Source organism: Vicia villosa, linkage group LG1, assembly GCF_029867415.1.
Source record: "Vicia villosa cultivar HV-30 ecotype Madison, WI linkage group LG1, Vvil1.0, whole genome shotgun sequence".
NCBI lineage: Eukaryota > Viridiplantae > Streptophyta > Magnoliopsida > Fabales > Fabaceae > Vicia > Vicia villosa.
In genome coordinates, this window is record NC_081180.1 from 127,008,656 (window position 1) to 127,020,330 (window position 11,675).

Here is an 11,675-nt window from a genome sequence, read left to right on the forward strand (position 1 = left end):
ACTAGGAAAAATATTAAGGGGTGATGATTGGATAGGGGAAGACATTGTTGTTACTTCTTTGATTTAAAAAAATTTGAACCTTTAGATTGTTTCAATAGATCTAATGGTATTTTAGTAGTGGTACACCCATGAGGGACTTAAATGCTCCCTCATTTTAGATGTTACCTAAAAACTAAATTAATAACTTATTCTTTCTTCAACATTGCATTGCATTCCTTCAAGTGTAGAAATTGAACATCAGTCTTTTTATTTTCAAATCCAAAGTTGTAACTTTATAGTATAGTTTTAGAAAAACTGGAAAAAAGAAGCACTTTGAAGTGCTTGAGAATAAGACAATCTCCAAAACAGTTTTTAACAAGATTTTGAACACTAGTTCTTATGAGGTTCAGCATTAGAGGAATTTAAGTGACACCAATCATTCTTAAACAATACAAAACCATAAAAAACCAGGGTTGGCGTAATACAGCATGGTCGTGACACAGTGGAGGAAAGTGCCGGAGCATGGTTCGAGGATGGTGAGGAGATCGAATCGGGAGGATGGTGAGAAGATCAACACAAACTTTTTGCCAAAATGATACATAAATTCCACACTACATATACTAATATACCAAAACATTCAGAAATAACATGAAAATGAATTACATTGAACTTCAGAAATCACAAGGCAGAAAACAATTGTCCGCTTATTAACCAAAGGCTAAGACTAAAAAGAAATGGTTTACAACTTCTAGTGCAGTAAACCACTTCAAGCACCGACAAGTGCTATAAAAATAGCGATATGAAATACAACAAGCATCGAAGATTCCGATCTACGCATAAATAACCTGCGAACAGCTAATAACCATGACCACAGGCCTTTATTAATCTGCAATATGAAGCCAACTCTTTTCCTGAAACATTAACTTGACTGCTACTGCCATGAATTAACTACTTTCTTTGCCATCTGCTGCCCTAAGTGAGCCTAACTGCACTGGAGCTTGGGTTTGCACCACTTTTGATGATCCATATCCTGATGTGTCGATACCTTTAGCCGATTCCTTCTCAAGCTGTTCCTTAATCCAGATGTAAGTAATCCTCAGTCCATCCTACAAAACCAGAATTTAGATGTTTCTGTAAGAATATGCGGAATCCTAAACAATTCATTACTCTTTTCCGAAGAAAATGAACAAGCCAAATTTGATAAAAAGAAAGTAAGACACAAGAAAGAAGAAAGGAATCATTTTTATACCTTCAACTTCATTGTTGGAGCCCAGCCAAGTTTCTCTTTGATAAGTGTATTGTCTGAGTTACGACCACGAACACCCTCTGGGCCAGGAATGTGATGTATAGGAGTTTTCTTGTCGTCAAAACCAAGAACGATCTCAGCCATCTCATTCATGCTGACCATTTCATCACTTCCAATATTTACCGGCTCACGGAAGTCGGATTTAGTCAGTCTAAACACAACAATAGATCAAAATGTCAAGTCTTCTATCATAGAATATGAATTAACTTGAAACAGTTTAGTTACTTGATTAACACCAAATCAACTTCCTATCCTACCAATTAAGGCAAATACTAAATTACAAAGAAGCAGTGAGTCCTCTTATAGTCATTTACTCCAATAATGTTATTGAGTCAGCTAACCGAATTTTGCAAAGAAACATTTTAATGAAATTAATGACCCCTTTGAATAACTCGAACATGAAAAGCTTACTTTAATAGTCATGTTTACATCAATCATAAATATCATAACTCATAAGCTCAAAATTCTAATTCAAACAGAGAAACCCAACAAATAGCACATGAATATCAGCCAAGACGTACCTAAGTACACCTTCAACACACTCATCAATGAATGTGAATGATCGTGTTTGCAAACCATCTCCCCACATCTCAAATTTGTCAGTAGATGTGATTGCTTTCCGACAAAAAGCAGCAGGAGCCTTCTCCCTTCCACCTGTATGACAAAGCACCAAACTCATTAATTCCGAAAGCACTCCAAAATTAAAAACATCTACCAGTTTACTCATTCGGAAACAACCGAAATTTACAGTTCAGTTAATGACATACCTTTCCATGTACCAAAAGGACCATATATGTTATGGAACCTTCCAATGCGGCACTCAATTCCAAAATCTTTGTTATAATGCTTGCATATCTCCTCTGTTGCAAGCTTCTCTAGCCCATACGCATCTTGTGGCTAAACAAACTCATCAAATAGAACTCATTAGTCTCAATCATGATGTAAAATTAAAGAACCCACATTCATCAAACAACCAAAAAGGATCGCCGACAAACCTCAGCAGGCCATGCATCCGACTCCTTCAAGCTCACATTATTAGTTTCCAACTGTTTAAATTCAGGGTAGATACAAGCACTAGAGGCATAAAAGAACCTGAAAAAAAAACAGTTTTTCGCAATTGGCATGAATAACCGACACAACATCACAAATATTTCATTGGTTATAGATCCAAAAACACAATGTACAAAATACTAACCTCTTAATGCCATTAATCCTAGCAGCCTCAATCATGTTAAAGCTAATCATAGTATTGTTATACATAATAACCGAATGATTCGACTGAATAAACCCCATCCCGCCCATATCCGCAGCAAGATTGAAAACATGGTCAACCCCTTTCGTAACCGTAAGGCAGTTATCCATGACCCTAAGATCAACAAGATGGAACTCATCACAGAACATATCCTCAGTCATGTGCTCATTTTTCTTCCAATCAGAAGCAATAATGTAATGCCCCTCTTTCTTAAGACGCCGCGCTAAATGCGACGCGATAAAACCACCAGCACCAGTGATGGAAATTTTCAGCTTCTCTGATGGCCAGTAAGGCTCCCTCTCAAGATTCTCATAGGTGTATTCTCCGTAGTTAGTTTTTCCAGTACTTCCCATTCTACCTGAATTAAAAATTGTATTAATCCTAATTAAATTAAAAACACAATTAGATATGCTTCATAAACAATCAAATATAATACAGTAGAATGCAATACAAAACACTCCCTTAAACCAACTTAATTGATAGTAGTACAGAGACATCAGATACACTGGCACGACTAATTTCAGCCGCCAGACTATTTGAAAGAAAGAAAAAAATGTAATACAACACATGCAGGCACATGATTAAAAGAAATGAAGTCATAGAAGCATCCAATTATTCTAAACTAGAATAAAATTATTATAAATAATTGGAATGATAATTGGTGAGAGTAAAACAAATGAGAAACAAAAAAAAAAAAAACAAATCGAAAACAGAAGATTGACGGTGAAGACTTTTACATGAGATTTATGAAGACAAAGCCTTAATAATTCAAAGGTTAAACCCTAAAGTGAAGTATAATTGATAGTAATTAAGTAAATAATTAGACAAAAAATTGAAATTGAGGAACTAACCTGAGGAGAGGTAAATGAAAGAGAAGAGATAGTGATAATGTATGGAGAGAGAGGGAAAGGGAATGGTGTGAGAAAGGATGGATTGATGGGAAATGATATAGGTATATATAGAAGAGAAGTGAGGGCCACTGGTTTCGTTATTTTGTTGCAACGTAAATGGGTAGAGCTAGCTATGTATCTATCTGGAGCAATGCTATATCTACACCAAAATTATGACACTGCAACCTACACCCTAACTTTCCACACATCATTTTCAAGTGGCACATATTCCAACTTACATAAATATTGGAAGACCTGACATTTTGGTCTATTCTTGTATTTAGACTGACGAAATCCCGACTTCCGTGAGCCTGTAAATATTGGAAGTGATGAAATGGTCAGCATGAATGAGATGGCTGAGATCGTCCTTGGTTTTGATGACAAGAAAACTCCTATACATCACATTTCTGGCCCCGAGGGTGTTCGTGATCGTAACAGACAATACACTTATCAGAGAGAAACTTGACTGGGCTCCAACAATGAAGTTGAAGGTATAAAAATGACTCCTTTCGTCTTTCCTCGCCGTACTAACTTTTAATCCAATTTGGCTTGTTCATTTTCTTCACTGGTGCTGGGTTAAATTGACATATTAAATTGACATATAAAATTGACATATTAAGATGTATAAATATATAAATTTTTTGAATAAAAATCTAAGAATCGAGTCTCTTAACATATCTTAACAAATATTAAATTGACATATTATACATACTTAAAAAAAATATTATTTGAGTAGATAAAAAAACTTATTTTATTATAGAGAGAATGATACTTTAAAAATTAAATTAATAGTAGAGTGGTAAAAGAAATTATGGAGGAAATTAATTGCCACAAAAAACGTACTACACCTTTTATGTTTAACTAATGATACCAAAAATTTTAAATCCAATTGGTTATTGATAGGATAAAATGTATTAGTTTGTGGTTTAAATATTCAATTACACTTAACCAAAGTACATAAATAGCATAAATGGTAAATATTTTTATCTCTTAATCATTTAGTTGAAGATTTGATTTCTAATTGTGCCAATGGGAAAACATACGGTAGAATTCGGACAGGTAAGTGAGAACCTCTTAAAATATTTGTATTAAGTGGTCACTCGTATAAATACTTTTGTTCCGTTTGGGATCAGAATTGTTGGTAGTCCAATGAGGTGGACTTCTAACACACTGGTGTAAATCTCTTATGCGGTTGTACGAAGGCGGATGTATAAACTAGCACTCAAACGTTGAGTCCAAAAAAAGAATAAAGTGACTCATGGTAAAATCGTATTTTAGATTTTGCATGTGATAAAGTGACTCATGACAAAATTGTATTTTAAATTCTGCACGTGGTGACTCATGGCAAAATTGTATTTTTGATTCTGCACGTGGTGATATATATATATATATATATATATATATATATATATATATATATATATATATATATATATATATATATATATATATATATATATATATAAAAGTGGGAATTAACTTGAGTAATTTTTTTATCTTATTCCAAATCGCAGCCTTTAAATTGAATATAATCTAATAGTTAATTAACATTTTTACTTAATTAACTATTATATTAGATTCAATTTAAAAGATATGATTTAGAGTAAGTTAAAAAAACTATTTTTAAAGTAAATTGATCCCCATTATATATATATATATATATATATATATATATATATATATATATATATATATATATGATACCAGAAGTGTAACAGCAGAAGCAGGATCGGAAATTTAAGTAATTTAGAGGAATAAGGTAGATTGAAGATAGAGCATATATAAAAACTTTGTTATATTATTAAAATGGTATGCTTACAAAAGAAAAGAAATTTCCTTTATATAGGGATACAAAGGCTTACTATTTAAGCTGGTAAGAGATACCTATGATAGCCGGTTACAACAAACAAAGATGAATTATTAATGCCGGGTACACATTGGGCCCCATCGTTACAATAATAATTCACTATAAAACAAACTTTCTTACAAAAGCAGAAAATATTCTTTCACTATTCCAAGAAAAGATGCTTACATGGGCCAAGAAAAGATGCTTGCATGGGCCTTCTTCCAAGATAAGATTCTTTCTTATCTTTGCTTTTGTCTTTGGCATCGTTTTTTCCAATAAGATAAGATTCTTAACTTTTGGAATTATTTATTGTTTTTTGAAATGGTAGACAAGATAAGATTCTCACTTGTCCATTTCTCTCTATCTTGAGATTCTATTATCTCTTTGCTTTGTCTTTTGCTTTTTGGGCCATAGATTGAATCATTGCATCCCAAAAATCTTCAGCAGTAGGGTCCTCTGCTTGGGCTTCTCCTGCTAAACAATCAAAGTTGTTGGAATCCATTGATCCCATAGAAGAGCTAGTCTTCATAGATGAATTCTCATCTTTTGATGCTTTAGTTGGAAAAGTGGAGAAGAATTGGTTTTTCATATGGTCCAAAGCTCTAACCATAATTACTTCTTCCGATTCATTGGGATATTTTCTCTGGAAGAAGTTCTTTAAATTTCCCATAGACATTTGTTGGGAGCTTTGCTCTTTGACTTTATTATTTTGATCTTCAGCTATAGCTGCTTGAATCAGAATAATTTTATTCTGGATTTCTTCAGAGCTCATCTTGTTCCACCATTTATAGAAGAAATTTCTTTCTAAAATGGGTATGTTGAATTTATCTTGAGATATGGTGATAGACCATCTCCATATCCAAGGAATCTGAAATTTGGTAAAGAACCAAAATGGACATTGTCCTGTGATTAAATTATCAGATAAAATATTTACAATAAGTGGACTATTATCACACCAGGGATTGTATAGATAAAGTAATTCTTTGGGTAATATTTCCAAAGACGGTCCAAATTTAGTCCACCATTCGTAAAACCAATTTGGTACGGGTTTATTAATCATTTCTGGATTAATAGAGAAAAACCAAGAATGCTTGTTCTTAGCATTTTGATAATAAAAAGCTTAAGTAAAAGCTTGGACATAGTCCCAGTAATTAAAGTAGATATACTTTCCTTCATCAATTCTTATTACTTTTTCACCATTTGGGTTAAGACCCCATTCTCTTGGTAACAAGATTTTATTAATATGGCATTTACTGAAGTTTATAAAACTTTCATGATTATTGTTCTGGTAGTGGTGAGTAATTGTTACCGATTCGGTAACAGTCAAAAGAATCTCTAGGTGAGGCCTAGATTTTCCATGAAGACTTGGATTCACCATATCAAGGACAGAAAATGGGTTGAAATTGTACCCAAGTAAGTATCAGAGATTCTATAGAAGATTGTTCTTATTTTTTAAGCAGTGTTCTTGTCTTATATGTATTCAATGAAACATAGCATAATCATATAGAACATGTTTCACATAATTGTACACACACTTATTTTCTTGTTGATAAATATAAAATATATATTAATGTTGATAAAATATCTTCTATTTTTTTGTTGAAACTACTAATTTTGCATAAGAATTTTTTTATAATTTAAAAAAAAAAGTATCGACTATAATATATTTATATATTAATAAAATTTAAAAAACTTTCAAGATTATTGTTCTGGTAGTGGTGAGTAATTGTTACCGATTCGGTAACAGTCAAAAGAATCTCTATGTGAGGCCTAGATTTTCCATGAAGACCTGGATATCCTCTCGATTCGAGGTATCTCGTTATGATAGACCATCCATCATTTGGATTTATCTTAATATCTTCTTCATCAACATACATGATTTTTTCTGTTACTGGATTTTCTAAATAATCCATTTGTTCTTGAGATGGGTTATTAACCGCAACTTCCTTGTAGGATGTATTTTTATTAGAGGAGGAAGCAGTATCTTCCTTTTTTGATGAAGATGCAGGTAATTGTTGCATTTTTATCCCTTTGTAAACTATAGTCCAATCCCCTATTAGAGGAATGTTTGATTCGGGTTGGGGTAACATATTGTTACTCCCTCTTCCACCACGGCCATAACCGCGGCATGTTCCCATATATGGGGTCATCATTTTTTTCCCTGCAAAAATTCACGAGTTAGGTAGTCAGCAAGTGAATTATTTTCACCTTTAATGTCTTGAATATCAAATTCAAACATAGATAACTGAGATTGCCAGCTAGCAAAAATTTGCTTAGTAACAAGATTTTTAACATCTTTTTCAATAATTGATTTAGCTGAGCTGCAATCAATTTTTAATAAGAATTTCTTATTAAGAAGATCATCTTGAAATTTTGAAATACATTTTATAATAGAAAGCATTTCTTTCTTGATAGTAGAATATTTAGATTGAGTAGGATTCCATTTCCCATAAGTGAATCTGACCAAAACTTCTTTTGATGTATCAGGTATAACTTGTTTAAGGATTCCTCCATAGCCTAAGTCTGAAGCATCAGTTTCAACAATTTTGAAATACTTAGGATTAGCAAGAGATAAACAAGGCAAACATTTAACCTTATTTTTAATTCTGTGGACTGCCTGAGAATGTTCATTAGTCCAAGGGCCATGATTTTTTCTAAGCCTAGCATCTAATATGGCAGTATCTTTAGCAAGATTTTTATAATAATCTGCTATATAATTAAGACTACCAAGAAATCTTTGTAATTGTTTTTTATCTGTAATAATATTGAGGAATTTTGAAGCAAATTCAATACTTCTTTGAATAGGACTTATTGTTCCTTGGTCAATTTCATGACCTAAAAATATAGCTTTTGTTTGAAAAAGTTTTATTTTAGGAGCAGATATAACTAATCTATTATGTTTAATTAATCCTTTAAATATTTTCAAATGTTTAATATGCTGATCTATAGTTTTAGAAAAAACTATAACATCACCAATATAAACAATTATAAATTTTGTATAAGGATTAAAAATATCATTCATAATATTTTGAAATTCAGAAGGGGCATTTTTAAGGCCAAAAGGAAGGACACTCCATTCATAATGTCCAAAAGGCACAGTAAAGGATGTTTTATACTTATCAGATTCATTAATCTGAATTTATCAATAACCAGATTTCATATCAAACTTAGAGAAGATTAAGGCATTGTTTAATCCATCTAAAAGGTATTTTTTATTAAGAATAGGATACCTAATCCATCTTAACACTTTATTAAGAGGCTTGTAATTAATAACAAGTCTAGGGACCCCACGTTCCTTTTCAGCGGCATTATTAACATAAAAAGTTGTGCAACTCCAAGGAGATTTGGATTTTCTTATTAGTTTTTTCTCTAAAAGAGATTCTATCTCTTTTTTGCATAGCTCCAAATACTCATGGTTCATTTGAGCTGACCTAGCTTTGATGGGAATCTGACTTTCATTAAAGTCATCAAGAGGTAAAGAAATAACATGTTTCTTTCTATCCCAAAAAGCATTTGGTAAATCATTGGACACTTCTTTTTTAAATTGTTGCTCAATCAATTTGATTTGTTCTTTTATTTAATTTTTATTAAGTTGTTCATTAATATTTAATAAACTAACTTCCTCTTTAAGAAAACCTAGTTGTTTTTCTTTATTTAAGAGAATACTTTTAACTTCATTAAGCATTTTAATATGAGGGTCAGTAATAAATTCAAAAGTAACGGTTTTACCATTAATCATGGTAGTGATGCCTTTAGTGTCTACATTAATTAAAGGCATGATGCTATTTAAAAAAGGAGTTCCTAGAATAACTCTATGAGTCATGTTTTTAACTAAGATGAAATGGGTAGGTAAACAAATATCTTGATTACAGACATATGTATTAGGTAATTTATAATTAATCGTTAATTTGTCACCACTAGCCTGAGCAAGGGTTTGAGTGGTTTTCGTATAATACTTGGTAGGAACAATTCCTTCGTGTAGACAATTAAGGTCAACGCCGCTATCAATAAGGGCAACTTCATTTTCTAAAATAAACGTTCTATTAATAACTAAAGTTATTTTAACAAATCATTTTTGAGAAATTACTCTATCAATAAGAGTAAGAAACCTATCATTAGTAGAAGGACTGCTAGTAGAAGATAAAAATATTTGTGCATTTATTTTTATCGTCCAAGATTTAAAGTCACACTTATTCAATCCCCCCCTTTCTAAGTGTTTTTCTATCCTTCAATTGGCATCAGAGCGCCGGTTCTAAGGTGCAAGCACTTAACCGTGTTTAGAAAAGATTCAGGAAGAGAAAAACGCTTCATTTAAAAGATGGTTGATGAAAGTGAAAGGACTATACCTACACCTGCATCTACATCTGGCTCTGCTGAGCAATACAATGGTAACAATGGTTATACTAGACCGCCGGTATTTGATGGTGAAAACTTTGAATACTGGAAAGATAAACTGGAAAGTTACTTTCTGGGTCTAGATGGTGATCTATGGGATCTTCTGATGGATGGTTACAAACATCCTGTAAATGCCAGAGGCGTAAAGCTGTCAAGGCAAGAAATGAATGATGATCAAAAGAAGCTTTTCAGGAATCATCATAAATGTAGAACTGTTTTGCTGAATGCTATCTCTCATGCTGAGTATGAGAAGATATCTAACAGGGAAACGGCCTATGACATATATGAGTCCTTGAAAATGACTCATGAAGGAAATGCTCAAGTCAAGGAGACAAAAGCTCTTGCCTTAATCCAGAAGTATGAAGCCTTCAAGATGGAGGATGATGAAGACATTGAAAAGATGTTTTCGAGATTTCAAACTCTTACTGCTGGATTGAGAGTTCTTGACAAAGGATACACCAAGGCTGATCATGTGAAGAAGATCATCAGAAGCTTACCCAGAAGATGGGGTCCTATGGTGACTGCATTCAAGATTGCAAAGAATCTGAATGAAGTTTCTCTGGAAGAGCTTATCAGCGCCTTGAGAAGTCATGAAATAGAGCTGGACGCAAATGAGCCTCAAAAGAAAGGTAAGTCTATTGCATTAAAATCAAATATCAAGAAATGCACTAACGCTTTTCAGGCCAGAGAAGAAGATCCTGAAGAATCAGAATCTGAAGAAGAAGATGAACTGTCCATGATTTCCAGAAGGCTAAATCAACTCTGGAAGACCAAGCAAAGGAAGTTCAGAGGCTTCAGAAGTTCAAGGAAATTTGAACGTGGAGAATCTTCTGATGAAAGAAGATTTGACAAGAAGAAGGTCATGTGCTATGAATGCAATGAGCCTGGACACTACAAGAATGAATGTCCAAATCTTCTGAAGGAAAGTCCCAAGAAAAAGGCTCATAAGAAGAAAGGTCTTATGGCAACCTGGGATGAGTCAGAAGATGATTCAGAAGATGAGCAGGCCAACTGTGCGCTGATGGCGACAGAAGATGACGGATCAGAATCTACATCAGAATCAGATTCTGAAGAGGTATTTTCTGAACTTACTAGAGATGAGTTAGTTTCCGGATTAACTGAACTTCTGGAATCCAAGTCTCAGATTTGTATTAAATACAAAAAGCTGAAAAAGCTATTTGAATTTGAAACAAAGAGGCTTGAATTGGAGAATTCTGAATTAAAAGAAAAACTTCTAAAACTATCCAATAATGTTGGATCTCCTTCTGATTCAGAAAAATCCACTCCCAGTCTAAACCATATTCTGAAGGAATATGATTTAAGTTTCAGGAAGTTCTTATCTAGAAGTATTGGCAGAAGTCAGCTAGCTTCTATGATATATGCCGTTTCTGGAAACAAAAGAGTTGGCATTGGTTATGAGGGTGAAACCCCATACAAACTTGAACCTGTTGATGAAATGAAAATTACATACAAGCCATTGTATGATCAGTTCAAGTATGGCCACTCACATGATATTAGGCACACTTCACATGCACAAAGTTTTCACATTACACACACTAAGAAGCATGTGACACAACCTAGGAAATATCATGGAACTCACATTAACAATTATCATGCTGTTCCTCCTATTGCTTACAATGTTAAATCCAAGTTCAAACAGAACTTGAGAAAATCTAACAAGAAAGGACCCAAGAAGATGTGGGTACCAAAGAAAAAGATTATTTCTTTTGCAGATTCTCCTGATAACAAAGAAGACAACATTCAACATGACTTGACACCTGGATTCAAGTTGGTCTCAACACTTGAAGGGAAGAAAGATTGTCTCTCAAGTTCTGGTTCTTAAATCTGTTGAAGAAACTATGTTTGTAGGAATTCAGAAAAGAAAGTTTATTAGTCTTGGATCCATCAGTTTTGTTTGTCTCTAAAGCATTGATGTTTCATTCTTGATTATTCTGAATGCTCTAAATGCTACAGAACATACAACATTGAAACATTGATTGTGGACAA

The 11,675-nt window shown here is 33.1% G+C and overlaps 1 protein-coding gene across 4 annotated transcripts; it reads right to left on the minus strand.

Annotated features, from left to right (window-relative positions):
- Positions 1-623: 623 nt before the first annotated feature.
- Positions 624-3,831, minus strand: LOC131644143 (GDP-mannose 3,5-epimerase-like). 4 transcript variants are annotated; one of them, XM_058914559.1, is made up of 7 exons: positions 3,667-3,831; positions 2,481-2,895; positions 2,281-2,377; positions 2,053-2,182; positions 1,807-1,939; positions 1,229-1,436; positions 624-1,085 (listed from the first exon to the last, which is right to left on the minus strand). In XM_058914559.1, exons 1-7 carry the CDS (start codon positions 3,770-3,772, stop codon positions 924-926), a joined length of 1,251 nt encoding a protein of 416 aa, XP_058770542.1. In that variant the 5' UTR covers positions 3,773-3,831; the 3' UTR covers positions 624-923. The 4 variants fall into 4 exon arrangements, with proteins under 4 accessions (XP_058770542.1, XP_058770543.1, XP_058770545.1 ...); XM_058914560.1 differs by having other exon boundaries at positions 2,481-2,891; positions 3,667-3,704; XM_058914562.1 differs by lacking the exon at positions 3,667-3,831 and adding an exon at positions 3,389-3,603 and having other exon boundaries at positions 2,481-2,891.
- Between the last annotated feature and the right edge of the window lie 7,844 nt (positions 3,832-11,675).

Excerpts from the sequence above, each read along its gene's own strand:
- LOC131644143 (XM_058914559.1), bottom strand. The coding sequence starts at position 3,772 with ATGCTGACCATTTCATCACTTCCAATATTTACAGGCTCACGGAAGTCG. Across the intron at positions 2,183-2,280 it reads CGGATGCATGGCCTGCTGAG|CCACAAGATGCGTATGGGCT; the intron begins GTTTGTCGGCGA and ends GAGTTTGTTTAG. Across the intron at positions 1,437-1,806 it reads TGTGTTGAAGGTGTACTTAG|ACTGACTAAATCCGACTTCC; the intron begins GTACGTCTTGGC and ends TGTTGTGTTTAG.